This window comes from Centroberyx affinis, unplaced genomic scaffold (genome assembly GCF_046629955.1).
Source record: "Centroberyx affinis isolate AG114_WGS23_722 - 3 ecotype Tasmania unplaced genomic scaffold, CSIRO-AGI_Caff_v1 ptg008982l_1, whole genome shotgun sequence".
Classification (NCBI taxonomy): domain Eukaryota; kingdom Metazoa; phylum Chordata; class Actinopteri; order Beryciformes; family Berycidae; genus Centroberyx; species Centroberyx affinis.
The window spans coordinates 3,623-17,573 of record NW_027284389.1 but is presented as its reverse complement, the minus strand read 5'-3'; the positions used below and the strand labels follow the sequence as shown (position 1 = coordinate 17,573).

Genomic DNA, 13,951 nt, shown 5'->3' with positions numbered 1-13,951 from the left:
ATTACATAACTTGAAAAAAGAGACACTCCCGAAACAACTGACACATTGTTCAGAACATTACCAAAATATATGCAATATGTCACTCACATGAACCACAGGTTACACACACTGACATGCATACACACACACACAAACACAATTTCTCCTTACCCTAATTTTGACAGTATTGGCGACTATCCCGTCCACTATGTTCTCAGTGAAAGGGTCAAAGTGTTTGTCCATCCGCCTCATGAACTCAGGTTTCAGCAGGTAGCCGCTGTGGCCGTTATACTCAAACACTCCCATGTTCAGCTGCATGGGAAGGTCTGGGAGAGAGAGATGGAGGGATGGAGGAGAGAGAAAGAGAGAGGGGGTGAGGGAGGATGAGAGAGATGGAGAGAGAGAGAGAGAGAGAGAGAGAGATGAGGGAAGGACAGATGATGACAGGGATGAAGGGATTTAGAGGGATACAGGAATAGAGAGAGAATTAGACGCCTTAGTGTCACTGCCCCCAAGTCATGAATTATTCATGAGATTGAGGAGACTCATTATATTATCATGCACACGAGGGTATCTGCGGGTTTCAGAAAGCCAAATTTTACATTTTTTAGGACTTTTTTGATGCTACCTGGAAGTTAATTTTAAAACTAATTTAAAAACCAAAATAAGGAAACAGAGCTGCATATTGAAACTAGAAATAAGAAAAAGAAGAACAGGAAATTCATTGTCAAGGGAGATGAAGTCCAATTGTGTTTAGTAAAGCAGATACAATGGAGAAAAAAAAGCATGTTTTCAATATTGTACTAACACTGTTCTGTATTAATCTAAGAGTGCAAAGGAACCTGTCATCGCATGGTGAAAAAATAAGACCTGTGAAGACTTTTTAAGGACCTGCAGATACCTTGTACACCAAGTAGTCCTAACTCACTTGGCCTCCTCAAGTAAGAGATCTAGCTTCTTGCCATCTGCGGCTGAGGTGACGGGACTTACCGAGGGTCTGGAAGTTGAGCGCCACCATCTGGCAGCCCACGTTCCAGAAGAGCTGAGGCATGTAGTTGGAGCTGTCAACCCTGGTGCCTTTAGGGTAGATCCTGCTCAGCTGCTTCTTATTGTACCTAGAGGAGTGCTGTTAAGGACTAAACACTGCACACACACACACACACACACACACACATACACACACACACACACAAGTACACAGAAATTTCCAGAGACACTGAAACCCCTTCTAGCTTGTTGTAAATTGCACTGGATAAAAGCACCAGCTAAATGCTTTAAATGTAAATGTAACTGCTTTTGACTTCATCTGAATGAATGAATGAATATTTACATATATTTACATAAACAGCAGTAACTACTTTTTGTGTTTTAAAAGGTCAAAAGGTCACAACTAGGCTTTTGTACCAGCAATAATTTTTTCAGGACAAGAGATAAGCTTTGAAGTCATTTTTCTCAGTCTCACTACTGAAGCAGTGAAGGCTCATTGTTTTTTTATTGCAGGATTATTAACATTACTAATATAATAAACTAAATGAAATCCCCCCCGATGGAGTGCTCAAACTCTAAACACACTAAAGATTATGCACACACACATATTTCTCAAAAGAAGCTCCAGTTTGCAAGGATACTCGACAAACTCGATTGGAGCGCTCTTCAGTGTGTCCATGCCTTTCGTCTCCACAAACGATGACATCTCAAAGTACTTTTTCCTCTCTGGTAGAGAGAAAGAGAGAGAGGAGAGACAGACGGAGAATGGAAATGTGACAGAAAATGAGAATGAATGACAAAAAAAAAAAAAATCCACATGGTTGATTAAGTGCGACAGGTTTGTGTGACAAGACTGATCATTAACCGTAAATGAGTCATTTAGCCGGCTTGTCGGCCTAATGAGATACATACGAGAGGTGCTTAGAACTAACGAGCCTTGTCCGCCCACACACACACACACACACACACACACACACACACACACATAATCTCTCTCTCTCTCACGTCACATCTTCCCTGTAGACGAAGTCAAGGACATACACACCACATACATACCCACACTCATGTTTCGCATCTGACATACAAATCAAAGGTCCATTAAAAACCCGGAAGCTCTGCCAATAAATTAAACTTGCATTGATTTCAGTTTATAAAAATTCTCTTCTTGGATGTATTTTGTCTCTAACACCTTAGCTGTGTTTAACTGTAATGTGTCCACTGGATTTACAAAATGACAGCATCTTCCTTGCTGACTTGCACACACACACACACACACACACACGCACACGCACACACACACACACACGCACACACACACGCACACACTTACTGTTTGCCACCTCAAAGCTCTTGAACTTGACAGGTTCGATGTAGTTGACAAGAGTCGACATCTCCTCTGTAGCGTTCACCTCACTGCTGGCTGTACCCTGTTAGAGAGAGTGTTTTTTGTTTACTGAAATCATCAAGCACAGACGTCACTAATCCATCAATCAATCGATCAACCGATCAATCATTCCAGCGGCCCTTCCTGATGACTCTTACCTCATCAGAGTTTGGCTTCTTCAGTTCGGTCACCGGTTCATCCTCCTCATCCTCCTCGCTCTCCCCCTCCCCTCCTGGTAGGATGGGGACACACAACACACTGGTAAACACACTAAACTACCCTATTCATCCTCCATCTGTATATCGATATTAGGGATGGGGCGATACAGTATATCGAAATTCAATATATCACAATACAAAAATGTAACAATACAATAAAAAAATGAATCGTGACATTAGCTCCATGTTATTCTGCTGTAGTAATCACAAATGAGACGGCTTGCCCATCACAATTTCATAAGCTGTCCATCCAAATTGTATTAATTGAACTTTTTAAAATGTTTTAAATTGTTGTTTACATTCTAGCAAGTCAATTACATCGCTAGAAAGATTTGTGGCTCAGACATAGACATAATTCTGCGCAGTCAGACTTTGTTGTCATTGAACTTTAATTTATTACACTGTGAACCCCATATCGCGTATCGAATCATATCGGGATAAGCAAATCTTCCCATCCATAATCAATATATCCAAAGCCATCCTCCATCTTGAACCCACCAAGGGACTTGCGAGGATCAGAGTCTTTGACCATCCTCTCTGCCAGCTTCTCCTCCCCATTGGACAGGAGCTGGCCTCCGTCGCCGTCCGTCAAAGGACAGTCTAGACAGACAACAACACAACAACAACAACAAACAACAACAACACGGTCGTTAAAGACAGAGCAAACTAACAGCTATACAAGTGTATTCTCTGTGTGTATGTGCAACAAATGGTCCAACCAAACACTACAGCAGCTGATTTCACTGACTAGTGGATTAGCTGCTTGTTCTTCCAGTTCTCTACTAGAGCTTTGATGCTGCTGGTGTGTGTGTGTGTGTGTGTGTGTGTGTGAGTGTGTGTGTGTGTGTGTGTGTGTGTGTGTGTGTAGTACGCACCGTTGTTAGGTGACGACTGCTCCTCCAGCTCTCTGCGTCGGATGCTGCCGCCACTCGAGGGTCGATGGTGGTGGTGCTTCTTCTTGTTTTTGATGAGAATCTTCCCCAACAGCTCCTGTGGTGTGGGCAGCGGCTGACCTGGGACCAGCTGAAGCAGCGGAGGAGAAAACACTGGCTGGATTAATAACTGATCCAAAAATCAGATATGTAAAAGTTGCACGTCATCGTATACAGCATTTCCTAAAGGGAAGGTAAGGGTTAGGGTTCATCTTCAGTCATTTCTTCTCATATTCAGTCTCAGATCACTCCACTAATAGCTATGAAGAAACACTTGGAAATTTTGATGTTGATTTGCATTGGAAACAAGAGGAATTATCTCACCCCAATGGCAGATTTGTCACTTGTTTTAAGAAAAATAAAACAAGACTCAATGCAGGTTACTGGTTAAGATGGATATTTATGCAGTGTAAGGTAGACATGGTACTAAGGATAAGTCCAGATATATAAAGTCCAGGGATGTGACCAGGAAATCTCAGAAAGTCAGGAAATAATGGAAGACAGGCAGGAAAACAGGAATCTTTCTACAAGATGGATGGAAGGATGAAAGAAATCTTAATCACACCCCTTAATCTATCTGAATGTTCATGAATAGTGAACAGAGTTGTGGGCTAAAAGCTGTCATGAGGTCTCCTGAGCCGGCTCAAGCCTGGTTTTATGGTAATTAGCCATAAAATATTAGCAAAAATCAGCCTCTACTAATGTTAAAATGAAGAGAAGTCACAGGAGCAGCCACAGTGTTCCATAACTCTCTATGAAAACTCTTGAAATCAACTTACATCAACAACAACTTTATTCTAAATTTGGATGATTGCATTCACTTGGCCCCATGATTCACACTCAAATTTATTTATCCTTGAAGTTTGTGTTGCCATTTCCCATACTAACTATATATATGTTACATCCCATAAAAACTATTTACACATGATTTAGTGTTTGTTTTAACCGGCATGGAGTATGAAACATGAGAAAAAAACCCAAGAAACTGAATATCACGTGGACGAAAGGCAAAGCAAAAAAAAAAATCTTAAAAGACTTAAAGAATTGTAAACACAGAGGTTTGCCTGAGACAAAAATAGTGCATCACGAGTTGCGCTTTAGTACCAAAACTTCAGACCATGAGTTGATCTGCATATCACAAGCTGTTTGATGGTTTTCATGGGTTTGCTAATTGATTAAACACATGTGACTGTGGGATCAAAAGATATTAGTGTGTTGCTTTCTTAAAGAAGAGCATTAAGTTTGCCATTCAAAAGCACATGTGAGACACTCAAGCAAGTTATGTATTCAACCAGAAGACACTGAAAAGAACTAGAAAAGTCCAGGCTTCAGTGTCAACTGTGATATATACTCATACTGTGGACAATATTACAGTTATGCCAAATCACTCTATAGATAGATATTATTCTGCACAACAGTTGGAAATAATTAAATACATTATCCATGTTTTCATACTTTCCACATCTGCATAGGAACCTCGGAAACATTAGAAAAGTAACATGTAAAATTGTATTCATATAAAAAAAAATACGGAAAGCCTGTGCTTGCGTCGCTTTTAGTTGGGCAATGACTAATGCATGTGGACTATAAGTTAATGTAAGATCTGACCAGAGATCAGGCTTACCGGATATTTCTCCAGTGGATCGATGAGCAGGGCGTCTCCAAAGATGGTCCTGCAGTACTCCGCCATCTTCGCCTGCTGCTTGGCCCTGACAGCCAGAGACAGAGGGGTTTGGTTATGTTAGTTTTGATAAGCTTTTATTCTGAAATTTTAAAAAGAATTGCTTAAAAAGGAAAAAAGTGTTGCAATTTACTTTTTTGTTGTGCCCACTTTCCCTCAACCTGCCGTGTCTACTTAGTGTTTTCCTACATTTCCCAGAATGCTACTATTAAGGCTAATGTTGGTGTAGAAATTGGTCTCTCTGCCTCTTCTACGATGGATTTCTCCCTGTATGATTGGTAAATGATTGGTGCAAAAATGGTGAGTCTATAAAGAAGGGACTGACACCTGAAAAACACCTACACCTAGACACACACACACACACACACACACGCTACTTACGAGTCAACATGGTTCTCGAAGGAGAGGATGAGGGGGTAGGGCGAGGTCTTGAAAGCGCTCTCTGCTATCGCCTCAATCACCTCCTACAGGCAGGGGAAGGATGAGAGAGTTAAAAAGTCTCTCTCTCTCTCTTTAACCAACAACAGAACAACCAAAGGAACGACAAAGTGCGGCGCCTCTCACCTTGAAGGGGATCTCGGTGGTCATGGTGAAGCCGTGGGTGATGTAGGGCTCCTCGTCCTGCGGCCGCCCCTTCCAGCAGTCCAGCTCTATACAGCGGCAGCCTGTCAGCAGCACCTGCCTGTACATCTCCACTGACGACAGACCGGTCAGCTGGCCCACTGCGCGCACACACACACACACACACACACACACACACACACACACACACACACACACAGAGGGATGGAGGAAATCCATAAAACTGGATGTGAACCGTGAGTACATTAGCATATAAAGCATTAGACTTTGGGGCTTAAAAACAAAAAAATCAACTGTGAAAAAAATAAAAAATAAAAAATCTAAAATCTGTGTGTGTTTATGTATATCTCTGAATGAGTGTGTGTGCATGCCACGCTTTTGCACATGCTTCTATATATGCACGCACTTGAATTTGTGCAATTATGTGTGTGTTTGTATATAAATGTAAAGTATATGCGTGGTTTTGTGAACACCCACCTATGCGTATATAGTGTGTCTTGTTATATGTGAGCTGTGTGTGTGTGTGTGTGTTTTTACCTGTGAGGTATGTGTTGTGTGAGGAGTTGATAAAGTAGTGAGACAGCGGTTGGTTCATATCGTCGATGATGTCCAGCCTCTCTGGAGGTACGATGGTGTTTTCCTCTCCGCCCAGATACCGGCTGAAACCCAGCAAGCTGATCTGGTCTGGAGAGGGAGAGAGGGAGAGAGAGAGAGAGAGAGAGAGAGAGAGAGAGAGAGAGAGAGAGAGAGAGAGAGAGAATTAAAGTTATTATCACTAAACTATAACTAAGATGAAACTAGGTGTTAAGAACATTGTCATAAACTGAAATAAAAATAAGAACGAGACTTTGTGAAAAACCTAAAACTGAACTACAACTATCTTGTCTACTTATAAGACTATAATAAGTAAATAACTAAGATAAAATTAAAATCTATGGGAAATGTTCTTAGTTTTTGGGTAAAAAAAGAAAGAATGTGGCTATCGTGGTCACCTCCTTAGAGGCAATGTCCTCTGTCCTCTGGGCATCGCTTTAAAGTGTCTAAAATTAAGGGCTAAAGAACCAGGGACTCATTTATCCCCACTGCAATTAAACTGCATGATTTCATTGCAGATGAAATTATGTAAAGCCTGTCCAAAAAAAACCTCTGTATTTTGTCTGAGCAATCTATTGAGCTATTGAGCCACTCACCTCTCTCCAGTTGGCTGGCGTTGGTCTCGTATTTCTCCATGATCTGTCGGACCTGCTCTCGTTTCAGCGGGGGGTACAGCACCTCGTTCAGCCGGGAGTCTCGCTGCTTGCGATTGATGAAGTCCATCAGCTGGTCCAAAGAGATGAACGGCTTCCTCTTTGAGCCACTGGAGGGGGAAATAAACCAGAGTTGATTTGAATGAGGAATGATGAAGTGTGTGTTTGCGTGCATGTGTGTTAACTCCTGGCTTTATGAAAGTATGGTGTGTGTGTGTGTGTGTGTGTCTGCGTGTCGCCTACCTCTCCTCAAAGATGCTTTGTATCTCAGGCCGGAGACAGAGGCTGTCGAGAAACTTCTGGAAGGCTTCCCATGTGAAATCATCTGGCTTTATGCCCTCCGTCTGGAGAGAGAGAGAGAGAGAGAGACAGAGAGAGAGAGAGAGAGAGAGACAGCAAACAAGACAGAGACAAAAGAGTGAGGGAATTAATGAAAAGAAACAACTAAGCTAAAGATACAAGATTTTGTTTTCATCAATTTTTTCTGAATCTTATGACTTTGACTTTATTAATTCATGCTTACAGTGAAACATACTGAAACAGAGCAGAAGTCCAAAGAAACTTAAAAAAAACAAAAGGACTTAAAAGATCAGCCGAATAGAATTTTAAAAAGGTATATGTGCATATAAAGACAGACTATGTTATAATGTGACAGTGTAGCGTCTAGGGAACTGTACAACAGGTGAAAAAGATTTTCCCAAGTTACTTCCTACACATTTGGACAAAAGAAACAACTATACACAAACTGTATTCTCACCACCTGCCTGTAAAAGTTAATGGGTTCTTTTAAGATGCTGATTGATCAGCCTGACTGCAGTATGCAGAGTTGACTGAACTCTGAACTCCGCCAATTTGTTGGGTTAAGCAGTTGTTAGAGAGACTATTTGATCCTCTCAGCAGTGTGTGTGTGTGTGTGTGTGTGTGTGTGTGTGTGTGTGTCAGCAGCAAGACATCGAAACCCTACTTCTCTGCCCATTATGAGTTATGGATGAAAGCATCAGCTAAAAGCCTAAAATGAAAACATCTAGCAAACTACTGTAACTGTAACCGCACTACCCAACCACTGTAACCTCTCGGCTGCAGAAAGATGTGCTTTCTATCTACAGCACTGTATAACAATATAACAATAAAAAACACTGTTGATTGTGGCTCTCAGTGCCAGGAACTCAAACCGGCCACGTTTTCCAGGAACTGTACCCAAGTGCAGAGGAGCGGTCCCTCCTCACTGGAATTTAACCCCTGTCTTTTTTTACTGTGTCTTCTTCCATTGGACCAGCAGGAGGCAGCAGAGGACAACAATATGAAGAGAGACTGGCTGACTGTGCAGTTTTTTACAATCTGCTCTCTTACTCAAAAGGACTCCAAACTGTTTTTTTGGGGGTTTTTTTACCTTGTTTTAAGACCTGCAAGCCTGCAGTATTTTATTCAGCCTGTCTTACATTGCAGTGGCAAGCAGAGGCTTTGGCATGACTTAGTTTCTAATTTGAGTCCCAGGGCTGGAAGAATGAAAGAGGCCCAGATTTACAGTGTTTTAACAAACTGTGCTGTTTCTGGGAAGGCAATTCAAAAAGGAACAATCTGGTGATTTTAAGACAAAGAGTATGGGCTAATCAAAACACATTTGACCATGTTTTACGGCTACCAACCTATAAGCCAACAATATCTTTTCAGTCCCACTTACACTGCAGAAGCTTGCTAAGGGGAACGTAACAGGTCAAGTTAAAAAAAAAACAGTAATAAAGTTTCAAATTGAACTCGAAGGGATTAAAGAATTTAAGAGGCCATTATTTCCAGTGTTTTAACTAAATTTACTGTTCCTGGGAAACCAAGTTTAAAAAAGAAAAATCCTGTGTCTCCACACTGATTTTAAGGCAAAGTGTGTAGGCTAATCCACATTTAATTGACCATATTTTAATGCTACCAACCTTTAAGCCTACAGTATTTCGTACAGCCTAACTGACATTGCAGGCATTGCAGACAAAACAGACTCCAGGGTGACAGACGGAGTTTCAACCTTTTTAACCCGCTGTCATGTCGGAACCCAAAAGATACAGACTTGCAACACATGCTGGGTCCCCACCCATACTGTGTATTGACTAGGCCGGTTGTCAATGATTGATATTGGTGATTACCCTGTTGTTGACCAGGCCGCACTGCTCCAGAGCTGTCTCCACTCTCTTTTTATCTGAAAACATCTTGAGAATACTGAAAGAGAGAGAGAAGCAGAGAGATAGGAGAGATTACTGTCATTGTTCCAAACTGTTGATCGTGCGAGGCAAGAGACGTGGGACAAGGTTTGTTTTCCACACGAGGTCGACAAAGGATAGGATTTAAATAAATGACATGGTCAACTAGAAAGAAATCAAATCAAAAATGAGCCGAGGTGAACTGCTGAAGAGACGAGGGAGGAAGTGGAAGAGACGGAGAAGAGGAAAGGAAAGAAGAAGTGGAGGGTTCTGACATTCAAAATGCTGTGTAGAGGTAAGATAAGTGGTTTGTGAGTGTGTGTGTGTGTGTGTGTGCGTGTGTTTGTGTTTCTCACTTCTTCACTGGAATCTTCCCATCCTGATTCACCTGCAACTTTAACTTAGTGTACCTGAAAGAGAGAGAGAGAGAGAGAGAGAGAGAAAGTGAAAATTACCATCTAAACATGGCCTAAGTAATAATGTTCAAATAAGACACACACACACACACACACACACACACACACACACAGAAGTTCTTACGCTTTGAGGAGGAAGGTATTCCGTGCTGAATTCTGGGAAAGTATGTTTGTAGCCAACTTGAACAGCTCCTCTGTCCAGATCTGGACACACACACACACACACACACACACACACACACACACACACACACACACACACACACACACACACACACACACACACACACACACACACACACACACACACACACACACACACACACACACACACACACACACACACACAAACACACACACACACACACACACACACACACACACACACAAACACACACACACAAACACACACACACACACAAAGAGAGGGAGGCTGAAATGGGGAGTTGGCATGCACAAAAGGACTAAAGTCAAACAAGTTAAGTAAAATAGCTGCTATACACAATATACACAACACACACACATAGAAAATAATCCCCCTTTACAGCTCCTAAACACACACACACACACACACACAGGCCTCAATGTCAACATCGTAAAGTAGGTAATCAGTGCATGGCCTGAGGAGAGAAACAGACAGGTAGAGGGAGAGAAGGAAGCAAGAAAGAGAGAAAGAAAGAAAGAAATTATGGGATGGAGGCGGCGGTATCCGTGGTTACCTTGGCTGTGTCTTCCTGCATGGCCTGGAAGTTGTGGTAGGAGATGTTGACCAGGTCGTTGCCGTGGACGACGGTTACCAGCTTCCCTTCCACGCTGTTGCCCTTACCGAAGCCCAGCACATCCCGCACCTTAGGGTCCTGACACACACACACACACACACACATTTGTACTTGTTAGGACATTTCGTTGTCTTCCATTCATTCCCTAAGGTCTTAACACACATATTTGCATGCATAGTAAATGTGCAAAATAACATACAGAAACACACACATATACAGGTAAGATGTCACCTTTGCTGCAGACAGGACACACACATACACACACGCACACACACAGCATCATAGGAAAGGTGTGGTGCTCTCGTAATTGGTTTAACTTGATATTTGTTTTTTCAATTTTTGGAGAATGTATGAGAGAGAGAGAGACACATTCAACATTATTCAGCATTGTAAGCAACGCTTTGGCAGTGCTGTTTGTGAAGCATTCATGCCTATAAAGCATATTGAATTTAACTGAATTGAATTGAGACAGAGAAAGTGATAGCTTACGCACACAGCAAATACAAACTTTCTCCCTCCTCCTCTCTCTGTCCATTTCTCTCTTTCTCTCTCTTGAGAACAGTAAATGTGATACATGTGGTCCAGCAAGCCAATCTAATTAGACAAACAACTTGCCTCTCTTTCCTCCTGATTAGGCTACTCTCTCTACCACTTAATGTCTCTCTATCACTTATGCATTCTCTCCCTCTCTCTCTCTCTATCAGTTCAATTCAATTAAATAATTGGCATGACTGTTTATCAGGAACAACACTGCCAATGCAGTGTACAAAATGTACATTTTCCTCTAGCAGCAAACAACAATTTATACATTCAAGCCATTCTGATAGAATGGAGCCGTCTCTCATGGACCAAATGACTTTGTCACAACACTGCTGAACGTTGCATTTTGTCACTATGCAACACTCATCAACGTTGCATTTGGTCACTATGCAACACTCCTCAACGTTGCATTTGGTCACTCTGCAACACTCCTGAACATTGGGTTTCCCCACAATGCAACACTTCTGAATGTCTCATTTTATCACAACACTCCTCAAGGTTGCATTTCGTCACAAAGCTCCTGAACGTTGCATTTTGTCAGTACAGAACACTCCTGAACGTTGCATTTCGACACAACATTACTGAAAGTTGCATTTCATCATGACACAACACTCCTGAACATGTAGCCTCCTTCCGTTACCGAACGCGGCTCTACACCACCACAGATGGAACGAGAAGCAAAGCTCGGTGACTCTCTAGGACTTCCTATTACTGGAACGACACTGATCAGAGCAGAAGCTCACTGGCTTCCATGCTTTAACCACATTCACATGCTGAGCTACGACCTCAGGACAGTTCAGCCTACAGCTGTGAACATGAACAAGCGTTAGAGAGTCTTAGAAGTGCGGAGACAGGCGGCTCATTGGCCAGCTGAGCACCATAACTGTCTGCAATGCTGAAAATCCTGGGGTCAATTCATTTTCAGTTCACTCCATTGAAAATATAAACTGAAACTGCAATTCAAATAATAATGATGATGAATTGTAGTTAAAATGAAGTGATAATCGGTGAGATCTACTTTTTTTTATTTTATTTTGTCTCCATCTTTGTTACTTTGCACTGCACTTCACTTGTCAATCAAACAGTGTCCAGTACTGTGAGTCTTTTTCCTTGGATTCTCTGTTGATGCGGTTTGAGTTTCTGGAGGTGGCGCTCTTCTCTCTGTCCGTTCAGCCATGCTGCTTATGCAAACTGATGTTTGCAACTAGGACAGCATGACACCGAGCTTTACATTAGTGTACCTCTCCTCAAGCTCTCCTCTGTTACACAATGACTTCCTGTGGCAGCAGCCACTCGTTATATCACTTCCTGTCTGGCTGGTCCATCTGCCAGATGGCTCATTAGCGCTCTGTCACCTTTGGACCATCAGCTGAGAGTGGAAACCACACACACACAAATATGTATATACAGGAACACAAGGATACACAGATACACATGCAGACACACACAAAGACACAGAAACACATAAATCACAGCACATCTATTGGGTTACTGCACACATCGGTGTATAAACAGACACACACACCTTTTGACAGTCTCACACTTAAGCATCACTTTTCTGGTCAGAGGACAGTTATCAACAGCAGGGGGTGACAGGTTCTCTCTCTCTCTTTCTCACTCCCTCTCTCTCTCTCTCTCTCACACACACACACACACACACACACACACACACGTTATGTACCTTTGGTAGTTTGGCGAACTTCCCTGTTCTGGTGTCCCTGATGGTGCTGATGTCCAAAATCTCCACCTCCTAAAAGACAGACAGGAGGAGGTTCATGTCAGTTATCATCATTGTACTTCAGTAGAGCTGAAACATCGTGAAAGTAAATTTCCCATTTATTTTTCCCATAGGGACTTTGATTATTAGCTGTAACAGTGTAAGGTATCAGATTGTGTATATATGTTTCTGTAGAAGCCATCAGTCAATATGATTTCAGCTTTCAGCAAGAAATCGTCTTTAATTCCTGCGTTCCTTTGAAATACTTCCCGCAAGGTTTTCACTGTTACCATAGAAACATTAACCACTTCAAAGTTGCACATGATTGGTTACCAGACCAGAGCAATGTAACGTGAGTCGCGACTGGCGCCGCTCCACCACGTTTTTACTGTCAGATAAAATGTTTTTTTTTTTACGAATGAGAAGAAGAGTGTGTGCAGGAAAGAAAATTATTACAAATCATGTCATTTACATTATTATAATATTTAGTGTCGCTGTTGAAAATGAGGGAAAAGGGAATCGATGACATCACTCACAATGCTGTATGGGAAGAATAAACTCTTGTAAACCTTTTTGTTCCATTTTCATATATGTATTTTTTTTCTGAATCTATTGTTAGCCGTTGAGTTCAAAGTTTTAAACTCTTTATATTGGGATTTTCTGAAATGTCTATGGAGAAAATGAATGGGGAATTTACTTCCTGAACCCGGAACACTTAAAAAAAGGGGGCGGACATGTTGGCATAATGCCCCACTGTTTCACATGAGTTATACGCTGCTGTCTCCTATTCATGTAAGCAGTAGATAGAAAAAAGATAGATGGATGATGGGAATAAAGAAGAAAAACTTGAATAAAGGCCTACACAGAAAGTTTGTCCTCAAGCTAAAAGCTTGTGCCACTCTGTCTAGCCTTTCTCCCCCGTCCATTAAGTCCACTTTTATTTATCTTTATCAGTCTCCTCTGTCAAGCACAATCAGAGACATACAGCACTGTGTGTGTGTGTGTGTGTGTGTGTGTGTGTGTGTGCGTGTATGTGAGAGAGAGACAGAGAGACAGTTGATTTAGTTAGAGAGAGAACTGTTAGATAAGATAGTTAGAGCAAATTTACATGCCTGCCACTGCAATACATGTATGCACGCACATACATTAAGTACACACACACACACACACACACACACACAAGCATTGCACAAGTCACATGTAGCCCTTATTTAAGGATAGAGTTGTCTAGAGAGAGAAAGAGAGAGAGAGCGAGAGAGAGAGAGAGATAGGAGAAGAGTGGGAAAAAGGGAGGGATGGAAGG

General features: G+C 41.8%; 1 protein-coding gene across 1 annotated transcript; it reads right to left on the bottom strand.

Moving 5' to 3' along the window:
* Nucleotides 1–150: 150 nt before the first annotated feature.
* Nucleotides 151–12,676, bottom strand: LOC139640303 (1-phosphatidylinositol 4,5-bisphosphate phosphodiesterase beta-3-like; the record flags this gene model as incomplete). Its single annotated transcript, XM_071514488.1, has 18 exons — nucleotides 12,613–12,676; nucleotides 10,332–10,469; nucleotides 9,737–9,816; nucleotides 9,553–9,606; nucleotides 9,143–9,215; nucleotides 7,254–7,354; nucleotides 6,954–7,120; nucleotides 6,301–6,447; nucleotides 5,746–5,903; nucleotides 5,563–5,645; nucleotides 5,125–5,209; nucleotides 3,444–3,591; nucleotides 3,067–3,168; nucleotides 2,509–2,582; nucleotides 2,297–2,393; nucleotides 1,608–1,692; nucleotides 970–1,094; nucleotides 151–305 (listed from the first exon to the last, which is right to left on the bottom strand). Coding segments are annotated over exons 2-18 (1,755 nt in total), but the record flags the coding sequence as incomplete, so codon positions are not given.
* Nucleotides 12,677–13,951: the final 1,275 nt, after the last annotated feature.